Source organism: Parasteatoda tepidariorum, chromosome X1 (genome assembly GCF_043381705.1).
Source record: "Parasteatoda tepidariorum isolate YZ-2023 chromosome X1, CAS_Ptep_4.0, whole genome shotgun sequence".
Taxonomy (NCBI): domain Eukaryota; kingdom Metazoa; phylum Arthropoda; class Arachnida; order Araneae; family Theridiidae; genus Parasteatoda; species Parasteatoda tepidariorum.
In genome coordinates, this window is record NC_092214.1 from 28,665,128 (window position 1) to 28,679,671 (window position 14,544).

Genomic DNA, 14,544 nt, shown 5'->3' on the forward strand with positions numbered 1-14,544 from the left:
GTGCTATTATTTATTCAGATCAAACTTCAATGGTAGGTACAGGACATTGTAACAATGATTTATTGTATAGGAATGTATAGTCGCAAGTGACGCGGTGAGGCGTAAACAGGAGAAATAACGGCCGAAAGGAAAAACAAAGATTTTATCGAAAGCGTTGTTGACAAGTGTCATGTTTACAGTAAGTGTGCAAATTTGTGTCCACCAGAAGCGATACATGCTTGACAGCGTCGGTGGAGCGATTGGCGTACACGTTCAAAGATGCCTGGTATTTCACGCACACCTGCAGCAGCTACAGATATGCGAGCGACGAGATCCTCATCTGAGTCAATTGGAAGTCTCATAAACAAGATGCTTTAGATGTCCCCATAAAAAGTAATCGAGGCTCGATAAATCGGGAGATCGGGGTGGCCAAGGGATTGGACCACCACGCCCAATCCAGCGAGCACCAAACGTGGCATTCAGGTAATTCCGTACATCAATGCTGAAGTGTGCTGGCGCCCCATCGTGCTGAAACCACATGCGGTTACGAATGGCGATCGGAACATCATGCAGCAGTTGTGGTAACACTTCTTTCAGAAAAATAAGATAGCTTCCTCCACTGAGTCGCGAGGGTAGTAAGTATGGGCCAATCAAAAAGTCGTTCACAATACCAGCCCACACATTAATACAGAAACGTTGTTGAAACACATGTTGAAACACATGTATGAGTTGCATGTGAATTATCGGTTGCCCACACACGGGAATTGTGCGCATTAAAGACACCCTTCGTAAAAATGTCGCTTCATCTGTAAATAGCACATCACCAACGAAATCCGGCTGCAACACACATTGCTGCATCACCCACAGGCAGAAGTTCACGTGGAGAGGATAATCTGCCGGATTCAATGCTTGTACTTTCTGAAAATGGAAGAGGTGTAAGCGATTTTCGTTTAACACTCTGCATACAGTCTGATGACTCACACCTACGTCACGCGCAACAGTTCTTGTGCTTGACTCGGGTCTATTAGCCACAATGTTCAAGATGCTTTCTTCCAGCCTTGGAGTGCGTACAGCTATTAATCGACCAGCTTCATGTCTGTTGACGTCGAACGCACCTGTTTCACAAAGTTGACTATGTAACCGTTGAAAAATTCTATGATCCGGCATTCGTCGATCAGGATACTCAGCGCGATACATTCGTAACGCAGCTCTGCCGTTACCATTTGCACGGCCGTACATGTAATGCATGTCTGCTTTTTCTGCATACGTAAAGTCACCCATCGTCTACGGCAGCACAATTGTGAATGGCGCTTTTCCCTACTGCGATGCATCATTTTCAACGGCGGCTAGACATCTACTGCCCTCTACCGGCAATGATACCAACCGATCACTACATTTCTCCTTCCTTTTATTTCCCCTGTTTACGCCTCACCGCGTCACTTGCGACTATGCATTCCTATGCAATAAATCATTGTTACAATGTCCTGTACCTACCATTAAAGTTTGTACCATGAATTCGGGACCACCCTGTATATATATGTGTGTGTGTGTGAGTAAATTATTAAAAATTTACAACAAAATTTAAAAAAAAATGAGTAAATAGATGTAACTACCCCCAGAATTCCAAGATATTAGCTCTTCCTCTCGATTTATAAGTATATAGTCTTCAGTTGAAAGCAAAATTTTAATGACTTCAAAAACTATATTATTGATCACATTCTTATCCAAATTTGTGCAATTTTGAATACGTTCTACTTGCTCCCTGTGCTTGAAATCTGAACCAACAGATGTTTTCAATCTCTTATATAAAAGCTGTTCACTTGATTTCTTATTCAACTTTTCATTGAATTTCAGCTCAGAATTAATAAGTTGTGTACGTTGTAAATCCACTGCAGCCTCTTCTTCCATTTCATATGATCGAGCTGTACAGACAAAGCAACTCTGAAAAATAATATTTAAAATTACAAAGCATATTTAATATAAAATCTTTTATAATTTTTTTTAATTTGAAACTTATGACAAACAGTAATTCCAAAATTACAATGAATACTCTGAAATTAAAAATAATCACAATTCAACTTTTTGACCTTATAGTATCAACTTTTTGACTAGGAATAAGAATAGGTGTCCTGTCCCTCTTTCTTCATTCACAGAGAACGTAAGATGTTTCAGGTTTATTGAGTGTTAATATCAAAAGAAACAGTAGTTTGAATCAGTTCTTCGAATTTTTTAACCATTGACTTATTTTCAACTGAAAAATTTTTATTTTAAAAATGCAAAAATGTTTAACATCTTTCTGTTTATCTGTTATGGGAAAGATTTTTTTAGAATAAATAAAATTAAACAAAATCAGGATCACTATATTAAAATGAATGGTTCGATTTGGACTTTAAAATGGGTGTTAATAACACTGAGTCTATAGAATAACCAAACTTCATGTCTCTGTCACTATAATGGATGGAATCACAGTAGATAGGATCATACTAAAGAATGTAGACTGTATTTATAATTTTATTAATTTATTTTTTAAGTGAGATAAAAAAAAAGCATTAGAAAACTCTTCAAATTTTTTTTATTGCTCTTTGAATAATATTAAAAAGGCTTATTTTAATACATAAAAAATACTTATTTACAAAGGAAAAGAATAATTTATTTTACATGAAGTTTGACCTAAAGGCTTACCATATTAATTTTGCTTTATAAATAAGTTCATAAATTTTCTATCGATTCATTATCAGTGTTAATCTTTTTTGAAGCGTTAATCAAGCCAAACACAGGTGAAACAAAAATCGCTAATGGCTGACTAAATATCCGATAGAAGACACAAACAATTAAATTTGCTATGTTTTTTAAAAAATTGCAAATATATGCAACATTTCTAGAATATATTTACAATTCGTATTTAATAAGTTTAATTTACCATTTATTAAAATTTCGTAAGCAGCAAGATATTAATTGAGAATAATTTTATCAAATTTTGTGAAGTCTCTGTTTTAAAAAATATTATCAATATAGCTGTTTTATATAATAAAGTATTTTGATTTGATTAAAAAAATTTTTTTGGGGAAGTTTTCATACTACACTTAATCATATCTTACACTGTAATCAATTTAAAAACACCAACTTACCAACAAAGTCACTAGGTGGGGCCACAACATTTAAATGATTTTGGCTAGCACTATTCAGAAGTGAAGAGGTTGTGTAGGGAATTTACAATACATCTCATATATGTAGAGCACTTATATTTATCTGCATTTAAAATTAATAACTTACCCTTTTAGTAGATGGTATTCTTAATTTATCCTTCTGTACAACAAATCCTGATATTTCACATATATTATGAATAAACTTTAAGTAGGATTGATAGCGAGAAAGACCAGCATCACAATGAGCATATTTTCCATTAAAAGTGTAATAGCAACAAGGCATTAAAAATATCTTCATCGAATAACTAGATCTAAACGAAAATAATGAACTATTAAAAACTTATGTTTAATTAACAAATTAAATTTTTGATAAACAATTTTAGAAACTAATTTAGAAAGAAACACATTTAGAAAAAAAAATTAATTGTTTGGAAGAGTAAAATAAATTTAATTATTAAAAACTATGGCCATTGCATGAGTTATGAATTTCTGTAATAACAAAATTTGTTTTTTTTTGTTTATCAACCCAAACTAACTTCTGTCACTAGCATATTTTCTCATTTTATGTTCCAAGAATGCTAATTAACTGTAAGAAAAATTTTTAGGTCCATTTGTACTACTATTTTATATAGGAGTTCATTCTTTTTAAGTTGAAGTCAATGTTAGAAGGATACGAAAAATTTTTTTTGGGTCAGAAATCCACCATGTGGATGACATAGTTGGATGTGGATGTTTAGAGAATTTTTTAAAATTTACAAAATCCAGGAGAATTTTAATTAAACCAGTAGACTAGGAGAAACTGGGAAAATCCAGTAGGTTTAGTAGAATTGCACTTGAATAAAATATAAAATAACATCTGTTATAAGATGAAATTTATAAATAATTTTAATCATATACAGTTAACCTTCAATAACAGCAACCCATTTATTATAAACATAAAAACTCATACATAAAGTCCCTCTTGCTATTTCTCAGACATAATGTTTTTTAAATACTCGTGAGAACATTTGAACCAAGTCACTTAGTTTGAAATAGTGACTGAAAATTAGATAAACTTCTCTATAAGTTTTGAGAAAATATCTTCAAAAACAAGTGTTACAAAATTTGGTGCTTTCAAAACAAAACGGTTCTATTTACAATCACTTATATGTAAGTGAAATTTCAAAAGAAATATTTTAAACCAGTATTCTTTTGATTTTAATGCAATTCAAACATGTATCTCAAATTCATTTTAAGACCTCTAGGTTTCTATTCTATAATCTAAAATTTTGTAAAATATAGATAGCACTGGGGTTAAATTTTGTTGCATTTATACAAATGCTTGATCTTGCCTAATTCGGGAATGAGGACTTCAAATCTAAAATTAGTTTTACTCCTAAAGCCACAGATTATTTTTAAATGACATTTTTAGCCTATTTTTTGTTGAAATGTACAAGTTTAAAAACATTATATAAAACAAAAAATTCCGTAAATGTTGCTACAAACTTCTAAGCAGGTTAGGGTACATCATCAGGATTAAAACTGTATAAGGAGCCATGTCTGGAGATGTCATCGTACATGACTGGGGACGTTTCCCTGTTAGACACAGTTTAGAAGTACAAGAAGAAACAGTTCATAATAGGGAAGCATCTCTAGTGGTATTTCATGACATTTCTGAACATGGGTTTCTATTCAATTCTAATCCTGATGATGTGCCCTGACTCCTCTAGAAGTTTGTTGCAAATTTACACTACCCCTTGTTATGTATAATGTTTTTAAACTTGCACATTTTGACAAAAAATAGACCAAAAATATTTTTAAAAAACTGTAGTCGGAGAAAAGAATTGCAGATTTGAAATCAGCAATACAAAATTATAGAAGATTTGTTCAAAAATCTCATCTTACATAAAAAAAAAATTCCTCTGTGTAATTAAAAAAGAAAATTTCACTGTCATACAAGAGCTTTGGCCCACCCAGGGCTGCCATGCTATTGATTGATGCATTCATTCTTAATCTTTGTAAATTCCTTTTCAAAGGGCACAATAAATTTATGAAGCACACTTTAATTTGTTAGAAAATTTTATTCTGCATTTTTGTGTCAGGTTTATTTGCTTGGATGGTTTATTTTTTAATTAAAGCATGTGGTAATCAAACTCTCTTAGATTTTGTTTTTGTTGAGATTTACTAGTTCTCTGGACATATCAAAGTAAATAAAATGGTTACTCGCAATACATTATATTTAACCTTTTGAGTTATCATAAATTATTTTATTTATTTATTTTTTTTAAAGTATAGCACAATTTGAGCAGTATTAGTTGCCAGCATTTATTAGCAATAAGTGATTATTTACACTATTTAATTGCACCCAAGACAAAGTGACCTCAGATTATAAAATCCATTTTTCATTTGGATGGCAGGTTTATATAAGATTAAATTCAAAATTGCGTCATTCAATTTATCAGAATTAAAAAAAAAAACCTATAAGATGTATTTGATTTAATAAGAATTATAAAGCTATTCACCTAGCAGCAATTACAGGTATCCATGGGGTTAACTCATCAGGATGGTTTCCAATAATCCAATCATATTCTAAAAAATGTTGATTTGGATCCACTGTCATTTCCTGTAAATGAAAAGATTATAATGCAATTTTATGAAATTCACAAGAAAAATGGAATAAATAAGTACTTGCTATATATCTATAATTAAAACAAATAATTTACTTTTATAAAGGCAATCAAAAAAAAAAGAAATTAGAATATTTTCATGAGTTTGAGTTATTTTATTTTTAAACATGACTTACACATTTTAACCCATTTGATTATTATTAAAAATAATGTCTTTATTACAAAGGTTTGAAAATTTCAATTACTTGAATCCTTCCTATATTCCAGATAGTTTGGCTTTCACTGCATATTACTGAACGAATATTTAATGCAAAATATTTTCACATGAGCTACTGAAATTTAATATAGTAGCCATTATTCCTTTTTGTTCATTGATAAGCTTAGATCTACAAGAGGATTTTGAAGCAATCTGTGCCAGGTAAAGAAAAACAAATTACAGTAAATTTTGCATTAGAGTTAAACATAAAACATGACATGTTTAGAACGGAAGAAAATTTGTTTGAAAATGGAAACAACTGTATTTTAAGGCATATACCATTTTTTTTTATGACTTTACTACAACACAAAAATTGTCTAGAATGTACTGTAAGTGTCATCTTTGTCCAGACATTACGTCACTTTACTTATAAATTTGTATGCTTGAGAAATTTTATTGATTACTTAGAAAATATATAATTTGAACTTAAATTGTAGTTTATTTCAAAATTCACTTGCTGTTATATGTTATAAACCAGCAAACAGACCCCGGTTGTGATTTCTTCAGACTCAAAAATTAAATAGAGTGAAAGCATGCTACATGTAAAACAAAAAAATCTTACAAACAATTTGTTTCTGGATTCAAAAGCATCCCATATTTTTCTTCTTCTCAGATCTATTCCAAGTCCATCGTACTGTAAAAAAAATTAGAAATTTACTAATGTTACAAATCTATGTTATAAAAACATCAAAAAGTAGTAATAATTTTCTCTGCAATCACTCAAAACATGAATAAGTACTTCCAAAATCATAATTTAGTTTATTTTTAAGTGAAAAAAAATAAAGTTTCTAAAATCTTATAAAGTGAAAGAGAGTTACCCCTTCAGAGGATAATATATCAACCAGAAGTCCATTGCCACAACCTAAGTCAAGAAATGTTTGTTTCTTCTCTGAACCATTTCTTATCCTTTCTTCTTCCCACAAAGTCTTTAGGATATGAAAAAAAAAAGATAAATATTTAAATGCATAAAATTAAAAATGTACAAACTGTAAGATTTATTAAGTAAATGAAACAGCCTTATCAGAAGTTAAGACTTTAAAGACAGAATACATAAGGCAACATATTTTTTTAGCACATTGCAAGATAAAAGTGACCAAATCAATAATTGGCCAAAAAGAGGTAATTACTAAAGTCATTTAAACACCCATTTTTTTTCTGGAAAAAAGCCTAAATTAATATAAATAGCAGTACACCTAAGCATATTGTTTAGGACTTTTCTTTTCCTAAAAAGATAAAAAGGCTTTTAAGCAACTTATGCATATTATCTTATTTTTGCAGATTATATTCTTGGTCACCTTTGAGAGCATACAAACATTATTTCATGATTAAAAAAATCTGGTATATGTTAAAAATTTGAAAAGCTAAATTGGTCACATTTTTATTCAAAACATATCCGTTATCTCTGACATTATCAATAACTATTGCTGCTTTTAAAAGAGGTTTTGCAACTCAAAATAGAATATAAAAAAAAAAAAAACAAGCTTTACATAGTGATAAGCATTTAGACGACTTTTCCAGATTGTCTCATGAAAGATTTGTAACATTTCATTGATCAACAGAAACTGATCTTACTGATCAAACTAGTTTTGCATACTTTTATTCTGCCAACCAGGTGGCCGAGTGGTTAGCGTGATTGACTGCGGGTTCGAATCCTGCCCAGGGCATGGAAGTTTTTTTCTCTCTCTGTGTTCTATGTCCTCCCTCCTTTGTGTAAATGTGATCCGCTCTATAAACGGGTTTGTGGTTGTGTGACGTGGACGACGCTGCTCCACCGCTGTGGCTTCGCCACAGGTGCCCACTGGGTGACGAGAAGAGAATAGCAGTTCTGGCATTTCTGTGGCCAATAGGACAAACCCCAAGTGCCTGCCATTAAAAAAAAGAAAAAAAAAACTTTTATTCTCTTAATTTACATTCTTTCGATAAGTGTATGGTGGTTCGACGGGGAGCAAAGCTGTTGACTTGTATATGAAACATGCAATTTAACATACATTTTTATTCTAAAATAAATTGAATTGTTGCCTCAATTAAAATATAAATTAGGTTAAGGCTAAAAGCTGGGTATTTCTGTGACCAGTATTACCTTGCTCATTTGCCAGAGTTCTGCAGGTAGGAATTTATTTACATTAGAAAGAAAAATTGATTTCAAGCACCATATTGTGCCTTACTTGCATGGATGCATGCTGATGAATCTGCTGTAATAGTTGAATTTCACAAGGTCACTCATTCTGCTCAGTTGTAATCATGATGTGCTTGGAAATGAAATCAGACATTCTGAGTGAAGACATATAACTCAGCACTATGTTTTAATTGGAGTGAAAAGTTAACTCAGAGCTTTGAATCTTAGGATACTGTTTTCGAATCATTGATTTTGCTATAAGTGATTCAATGAATTAACAAACTTCTACTTGTTTATCAGTGGCTGATATGAGATGTGTTTATCTTGTTTGTGTTTATGCCTCTGAATTTATAGAACAACAATTGGACGTACTTCTCTGATTGTCTGGTCAGTTATTGAGTGAAACATCAGACTATCTTTTAACACCAACAATAAATATGGCAATTATGGCATAAACTTCGAACATACTGTTAAATGGAGGAAACATAAAAAATGCATAGAAATTTAAATTCCAGATATTTCATTAATAATATTTTTAGTAACCTAAGTACAAGTAACACGTAAATGGAGGGAAAAAAAATTGAAATTTAAGTGTAATATTGTTTTTGGGTTAGCAGCAATTTTAGAGTGTTTACTTGGTATAATTTATCTGTTAGTTACAGGCATAAGAATACACAGATTAAAACACTTTTTTAATGACAAGTTTCATACAGTTTTTAAAATCTCAGTCTTTCCAGAAACATTTTTAAAACAAATGAAATTTAAATAAAGCATTTGAATTCTTTCGATTCCTGATAAAGTAACAATGCCACCATAAATCAGCCTGGCTTTTTCAATTGCTTTTTTGGCAATTATTACCAAGGAATTTTTCATGGTTTTTCAAACCTTGATGTTTTTATACGACATTATAACGTACCATGAATTTCGAATCACATATTTCAACAATAGCTTTTTGACTCATTCGAAATGGCACCATTCCACTGTAAACTCGTGTGGTTTTGTCGATTGCTTTTTCGCAAGTTATTATTAAAGATTTTCATGTAATTTTTTAAAATATTGTTTTCAATGCAAAATTATTTTTCATGGTGGATTTCAAACTGTACATTTGAGGAATTACTTCTAGATGTATTATATTTGCTATGATTTTGTTGTAAATCTACGTAGTTTTGTCAACAGTTATAGCAATAAGTTTTCTATTGTTTCTTTAACACACGCTTTATTCATCACAAATTTGCAAAAATTCTCAACTTGGAGGTAATATTTTTACATGAGGTTCTACTGAGGTGAAAAGCCAAAGTCACAAAACCTTGGATTTCACTTCTTTGATACTTAAATTTTTTGATCATATAACAATGAATAAAAATCACAAAAAAGCAGAGGATTTTCATCTTTATAGATGAAATCCTCTGCTGATGAAGATTTTATAATCTGCATTAAAAAATCTTCATCAGCAGAGGATTTTAATGGCAGTGATTTACAAACTTAATATCAGTTTTAAAATTTTATTCCTTAATTTTAAATTTTATCCCTCAAAAATCAATAGAAGAAAGAAATTATTACCTAAAATTTCTTCAGGATGACACTGATAAGTGTATTTTGATAACAGTTTAAATATTACATAAGCTTGTTTTTGACGAATTTTGATCTATTAGTATAAAACAAGTTATTTTTATTAGTTGCCTTTGCTGAAAATAGAGATTTCAACACTCTTTTATCACAAAATAAAAAATTTCTTTCTGCCATTTGATTGAAATTTTAAAAATAAATTTTTTACATAGTTTGATACTAAAAGAATTCTATAGTAATATTTCTGTCAAAAAAACCTTTAATTTTACTTTTGTTTAATAGTATAATCAGACATACCTACATTGTATTGGTTATTGTTCTTAATTGTCAAAACCTATAAGCTATTGAGCTTTCGGTCGTATATATATATATATAGGTATATATATATTCACACAAATCTTTTCTTCTTAGTATGCACTTTTCTTTTTGAATAAATTAGTAAAAAATAACTGGTTTGTTGGAGAAATGATGAAGAATGCTATGTGATTAAGGATAGTTAAATTGTTTATAATATTCTACAATGCAGAAAAAAGGAAGACAATCACCAATTTTAAAATAAAAACTGAGTAACAAAATCAACTTTTTGAAGGACCAGCACACTTTGTTAATTTTTTTAATAAAAAAAATAATAAGAGAAGATTGTAAAACAAGTTTTACAGCATGCATTATATATCTTGCAAATAAGCAACGTTTGTTCAAGATGTATTAAGATGCTTTTCTTTTAAATGATTGAGTATACAGAGGTGATTGCGAGCCAAAGTCAAAATTCCGAAAAATTTCTTGAGTTTAAAAAAAAGAAGAAGTTTAAATTGAAAAAGATTTAAACTAGGTTATTTTTCCATTTTCTCAATATTTCTTAGCTTACTTAAACTATATTTAAAATTTTACACATACCTATACCATTTAAACATGCCTATGATGACCCAGAGAAGTAATTATAATTTACAAATATGTCTTTCTTTCTTGTGTTTATGATTAAAACAACTATTTACTGATAAAAAATTAATATTAATCATGAATGTAAGCTTATAAAGTATCTCTCGGGCTCTCCCTGACAAGCAAATAAAATAAACTGTGTTTTTAAATTCCACCTTTGAAAATTTGATTTCCGAAAACTTCTGTGATTGATGATTTTTTTAAACATCTGGACCTCCGATCTCCAGAAACTTCCGGATCACTGTTAGCAAAAATTCCGGAAATGCGGATTTTTTCAGGAGCACAATCAGCCCTGAGTATATGAAAGAATATATCTTATAAATTGTTTTATAGCTGAGAAATGGCAGTTTTTGCTAAAGTTAAAATATATTATAATTATTAGTTGCTGTCAAACTTTGATTTAGAGTATTCACCAACAACAATAAATTGGCTTACTTCAAACCTGTATTGCTATATCCAAAGAGCATTCAAATAGAACAATCACTTACTCAGTGATTGCGTAAGTATCTCAGGAGTGGGGGAGCTCTCTCCCTGTGTATGCATGCATATATATATATATATATTGGNTATGTTACACACACACACATATATATATATGTGTGTATATAATTTGAAGTGTTTTAAAATTAAAATATAATTAATAAAAGAAATAGTTTGCTAGTAAATTATTTACCATTTAACAGTATTTTTTTTAAAAATTCTGCTTCACAGTTTTTTATTTTGTTTGCTTTGACATTTGAAATCAAGATGTATATTTCCTTAGCAGGGAGATGAATAGAAGATGATTAAGTAGCAGTTTTCACTAAGAAAATGCTAAAGCTCTCTTGAAATTGAAAATTTTTTTTAGAATTCACAAAAAAAAAAAAAATTGCAATTTTAGAAGGGACTGGGTCCCTTTATTTCTAAAATGTAAGGGGGCTCAAGTCCCCTCCGCCCCCTGATTCTGCTGTACCTGCACCTACTTTTAAAAAATCAAAACAAAACTGACAATTTTATATGCACAATACATATAGGAATCTAACAATTATATTATGCAAGTAAAATATTTTAAAATGCTAACTTACTGTTTTAACTATACAAATCTTTCCAATGTCTTTCTTAAGCTTAAAGATATATATATATATATTTATCCAAGCAATTTTTCTTTTCAAAGTTGAGAATCATATGCTGAAATCCAAAATCGAAATAGTTCTGTAAAAATTATAACTATTCAACTCAACAGCACTAGAACAAACTTACTGGTGTGAATCCTATGTATTCTTTGAGTAAGAACTAATATTCTGCAACTGAATTCATAACAAATTTGTAAACTAAGCGACAGGGTAAATATGATTGAAAATAATTCTCCATGTAAGGGAAGATCATAAATAGGTAAATAACTGATTATACAGAGTTAATGGTTACCCCATTCAATTGTTTTTGAGGCATTAAAGAGAACATCTTAACATCACTGAAACAATTTCATAAAATTTGTGGCATTGTATGAAAAAGGTAAATAACCGAAAAATTTCCTATGCCTTGTTTGTCCTAAGTGCAGTTTAAAAATTTCTTAGACTCTCGTTTGGCTCTGATTTCATAACATCATAATGTGACCAATAGTAAATTGTATCCAAATTTTTTCAATTAAATCAACACAAAATTATGAATTGTTAACCAATATTACAACAAACTCACCAAGGACCACTATCACTGACTGTGACATTTACAATTTTATGTCATTTAAAAGTTATTTTTTTTCTCCCAAAGTCTTTTTTCATTTTGTATAATGTATGCTTCATTTTGTGTAAGTTGAATTTTTATTTCTAATATTTCAATAATTTGTTTTAGTTACTTTTGATTCTAAGTATTTCTACCAGTTTTCTAACATAGTAAAATGAACTTAGCATTTACAGAATAATGTCATTCTTCAAAAAATTAGATTTGTAAATAACAGTATCTTTTTAAAGATGTATTTTATATCAGCAGAGAATACTTTATTAGATAATTAATATACCAAACCTAATTAATATATTTAGAAAAAAAATATTTATACTTTTTTGTATTAAAACAATTATATCTATGTAACAAAATTAAAAATATTTTATAGAAATAAAATTAGAATTCCTATAACATAAATGTACAGTTTAAATAAGTTCAATCAACTTGGAAAAATTAAATCTAGATGAACATAACATTTAGTTTTTAACTTTATAATACATTGAATTTAGTTAAATTAAATTACTAATTAAATTATATAATTAAGTTAATATTAAATTATGCAATCTTTGCTCTTAGTAACAACCTTTTCTGAATAACTGGATTATCTGATAATTTTTAACTTTTGCCTGGTTATCTGTAAAGAAAAATATATGACACTAAATAGGGTTTAGAAATAATTCAAGATGGCATTGAAAAGGGTTTTAACTACTACATTTCCTCCACAAAAATAATTAAAATTCCAGCAATTTTAAAACAGACATTTTAGCAAAAGAGGAAGGTTCGTTATGTAAGTGTTTCAGTAATTTAATGTTTATTTCTTAAAAAAAATTTTCAGCTTTGTATAAGAGAAAAATGAAATTTTTTTTTAGTGACTTACAATGAGATAAGCGCAAATAGAAATGTCTTCATAAACATATTTAAAAGGATCTGTGCTATTGTAATCAGGCCAAATCTGAAAAAAAAAAACATACTAAGTAACGAAATAGAAATTTTTTAGCTCCTAAAACTAATTAAATACAAAGCACAATACCTTAACATAGTGTTTTCCATATTTATCTTTAAGTTTGTGAAGATTTTCATTATAGAGCTTTGCTGAAACCAAATTAAGAGAGGGTAAAACAGTTTCTTCAGGATGAAATTTACACCATTTGTAGATCTTTGGCAAAATATCTGATGCAAGCCACTTTTCTGATTTGCAGTTATTAGCATTATTTTGGTCGCAAGAGTTACGTGAAACTTCTAACATAAGCCTGAAAAATTAAAGGGTAAATGAAAAATATAATAAAATTATAATTGCAATGAAATCTCTACAAAATTCTTTACTAAGTGAAACCCAGGGAATAAAGTATTTACAAGAAGTCCACTTTTAACTTTATCTATTATTTGTGTTAGAACTCTTTTAACTACATTTGATTTGATGGCAACTCATATGGGGTTATAATTAGGGATGTAATGAATATTCGGTCACTATGCGGTATTTGCCCTCTTTGGTCCAAAATCCAGCTGGCTGAATATTTGGCCAGATAATCGGCAAAATATTCAGCAAAGCATTTTTTAGAAAAGTATTTTTCAACAGAGTTGTTTTGGGGGGAATTTGGATAGATTTCATAAAGAATAATTTAAAATCGTATTTTTTACAATAAACTATTAGAAAGTTTTTACACATATTTGTTACATTTTAAAACTTGTTAATTTATGTTCTGAAGGACATATGGAAAAGCAAAATTTGGAGAAATTGTAACTTGATTACTTTATACTGAACCATAAGTTATGTACTGCTGATTTTTCATAAAATTAATTCAAGCCAGTCTATTCGTCATTTTTTAACACTTTTTTTTTCAAGAATTGAGAACTTTTTTTAAGTTTGTTTAATTTTTGTTGTTTTTCTGTTCTAATTGTAGCACAGCATTATAACGGAGTGGTTCTTATATACTTTATTTTTTATTGAACTTTTTTCCCGTACGGTAACAGGTAACCTTGAAAATTGTGATTTTCATCATTAAAGTTACATTTCTGAACAGAAAACAATTTTTTTTCTTCTGTTTCTCAACTTTTATTTTTATCAGCATTTTTATTATGACACAGAATTTTTCAAAGAGCGTTTCTAATGCGTACGCACCGGAAATATCGGGAAAACTGGAAATTGCCAAGGAAAAGGAGATTCAACAAAGAAAAAGTCAGGGAAAAGGGTAATTTTACCACAAAACCGGGAATTATCAGGGAATTTGATACCCTATCAAA

The 14,544-nt window shown here is 29.5% G+C and overlaps 1 protein-coding gene across 1 annotated transcript in view; it reads right to left on the bottom strand.

Annotated features, from left to right (window-relative positions):
• Window positions 1–14,544, bottom strand: part of LOC107446656 (probable tRNA (uracil-O(2)-)-methyltransferase) — a 29,281-nt gene that overhangs the window by 9,697 nt on the left and 5,040 nt on the right. Inside the window, exons 6-12 of the mRNA XM_043043955.2 lie at window positions 13,334–13,553; window positions 13,181–13,255; window positions 6,806–6,913; window positions 6,550–6,621; window positions 5,627–5,727; window positions 3,253–3,436; window positions 1,593–1,920 (exon numbers count right to left, since the gene is read on the bottom strand). Coding sequence (XP_042899889.2) covers window positions 1,593–1,920; window positions 3,253–3,436; window positions 5,627–5,727; window positions 6,550–6,621; window positions 6,806–6,913; window positions 13,181–13,255; window positions 13,334–13,553 — 1,088 coding nt within the window. The remainder of the gene's footprint in view (window positions 1–1,592; window positions 1,921–3,252; window positions 3,437–5,626; window positions 5,728–6,549; window positions 6,622–6,805; window positions 6,914–13,180; window positions 13,256–13,333; window positions 13,554–14,544) is intronic.